Source organism: Oryctolagus cuniculus, chromosome 1, assembly GCF_051225735.1.
Source record: "Oryctolagus cuniculus isolate XC-2025 breed Fujian yellow rabbit chromosome 1, ASM5122573v1, whole genome shotgun sequence".
Lineage (NCBI taxonomy): Eukaryota > Metazoa > Chordata > Mammalia > Lagomorpha > Leporidae > Oryctolagus > Oryctolagus cuniculus.
In genome coordinates, this window is record NC_142867.1 from 13009193 (window position 1) to 13011128 (window position 1936).

Sequence of the window (1936 nt, forward strand, 5' to 3'; positions counted from 1 at the left end):
AGCCATCACTTCTGCCTCCTTGGGTATATACATTACTAGGAGACTGGATTGGGAGCAGAGCTGGACTGTAACTCAGGTACTTCAATATGGGATGTGGGCATCCCTAAATGGGACTTAACTGCTAGGTCAAATGCCCAAATTTGATATTAATTTTAGACTTTGATATTCTCCCTAGTCCAAAAGCCCAGGAGCTTATTGTTCAATCTCATTTCTTCCTTTTTTTTTTTTTTTTTTAAAGATTCATTTACTTATTTGAAATGCAGAGTTACACAGAGGCAGAGGCAGAGACAGACAGAGAGAGGTCTTTCATCCGCTGGTTCATTCCCCAAATGGCCGCAATGGCCAGAGCTGTGCTGATCCAAAGCCAGGAGCCATGAAATTCCTCTGGGTCTCCCACACGGGTGCAGGGGCCCAAGGACTTGGGCCACCTTTCACTGCTTTCCCAGGCTATAGCAGAGAGCTGGATTGGAAACGGAGCAGCCAGGACTTGAACCAGCGCCCATACAGGATGCCAGTACTGCAGGCTGCCGGCAGCTTTACCTGCTACGCCACAGCACAGGGCCCCCTTTTGTTTTTATATTCCCTCTAATATAATTGCATAGCCATGAAATAATGAAATGACTGAGAGGCAAGAGGTAGCTTTCTCTTACTCTTAGACTAGCAGTGTGAGCAAACAAAATCAGTCTTAGGTGTCTATGGTTAATCTCACTGCTCACCCCAGTTTACTGCTCTCTGAAGGCCCAAGCCTCCTCTTCAGTCTCCTCATGGCTGATTTCATCTCTTGGTTCCTTAGGGTGTAGATCATCGGGTTCAGCATGGAGGTGATTACAGTGTTACTGATGGACACGGCTGTGTCCATGGGCAGAGTAGTGAAAGGCCGGCAGTAGATATAAACACAGGGCAAAAAGTGAAGTGTCACCACCAGGATGTGGGATGTGCAGGTAGAGAGGGCCTTGTTCCTTCCGTCCCCAGAGTGAGATCTCAACATAACCAGAACGACAGTGTAGGAACTTAACAGGAAGAGGAACCACAGCAGTGTCACCAATCCATTGTTAGAGATCATGAGGACCTCCAAAACAGAGGTATCAGTGCAGGCCAGTTTTACCACCTGGGGTACATCACAGTAGAAGGCATCCAGGATGTTTGGGCCACAGAAGGGGAGTGGAAGTATTAAAATTACCTGGACAATTGAATGCAAACCACCGCCCACCCAGGAAGCCACCACCAAGGTCACCCATACCTCTCTCCTCATAATGGTCACATAGTGCAGGGGTTTGGCAATTGCAAGATACCTGTCATAGGCCATCACAGAGAGGAAGAAAATATCTGCTCCTCCAGCAAAGTGGAAAAAAAAGATCTGTGCCAAGCAACCATTGTAGGAGATGGTTTTCCTCTCTGATAAAAGATCCACCAGGAACTTGGGGACAGTGACGGAAGAAAAAACGATATCCAGGACTGATTTGTTCCGTAGAAGAAAGTACATGGGAGTGTGGAGGCGGGACTCAAAGGTGATTGTGATGACAATGAGGGCATTTCCCAAAATGGTTGTTATGTAAACAAGAAGAAAGATCACAAACAAGAAGAATTCCAGTTCCCGGAAGGGAGTGAGTTGCAGGAAGACAAACTCCTTCACACGGGTGTAGTTGATTTGGTCCATGATGGGATGACTCTCCTCCAGGTCCACTTTGGGAGAAGACATGCAGGGATAGGAATGTTGTGTCATGAGATGGCAACATCGTTGATCATGCATAAATATTGTTAGGAGGCTGTGTCAGGAATGCAGATCATCATGATCACTCAGGACAAGCCGGCTAGAGACTATTTTTGGGGTCTGGACAATTTTTTCTTTATTTTTGTGAATACCCTGAATTGATAGGAAGAACTACTATATTCTTTTGTTTTTACTCTGCCCAGGGAGAGATGGATGGACTGTGCT

The 1936-nt window shown here is 46.3% G+C and overlaps 1 protein-coding gene across 1 annotated transcript; it reads right to left on the reverse strand.

Annotated features, from left to right (window-relative positions):
* Positions 1–712: 712 nt before the first annotated feature.
* OR4D6 (olfactory receptor family 4 subfamily D member 6) lies at positions 713–1657 on the reverse strand. The gene has a single exon (XM_002709179.4). The coding sequence runs from the start codon at positions 1655–1657 to the stop codon at positions 713–715; it is 945 nt and encodes a 314-aa protein (XP_002709225.4).
* Positions 1658–1936: the final 279 nt, after the last annotated feature.

What these genes read in the sequence shown, in the direction of transcription:
- OR4D6 (XM_002709179.4), bottom strand. Translation starts at nt 1,657, where the DNA reads ATGGACCAAATCAACTACACCCGTGTGAAGGAGTTTGTCTTCCTGCAA.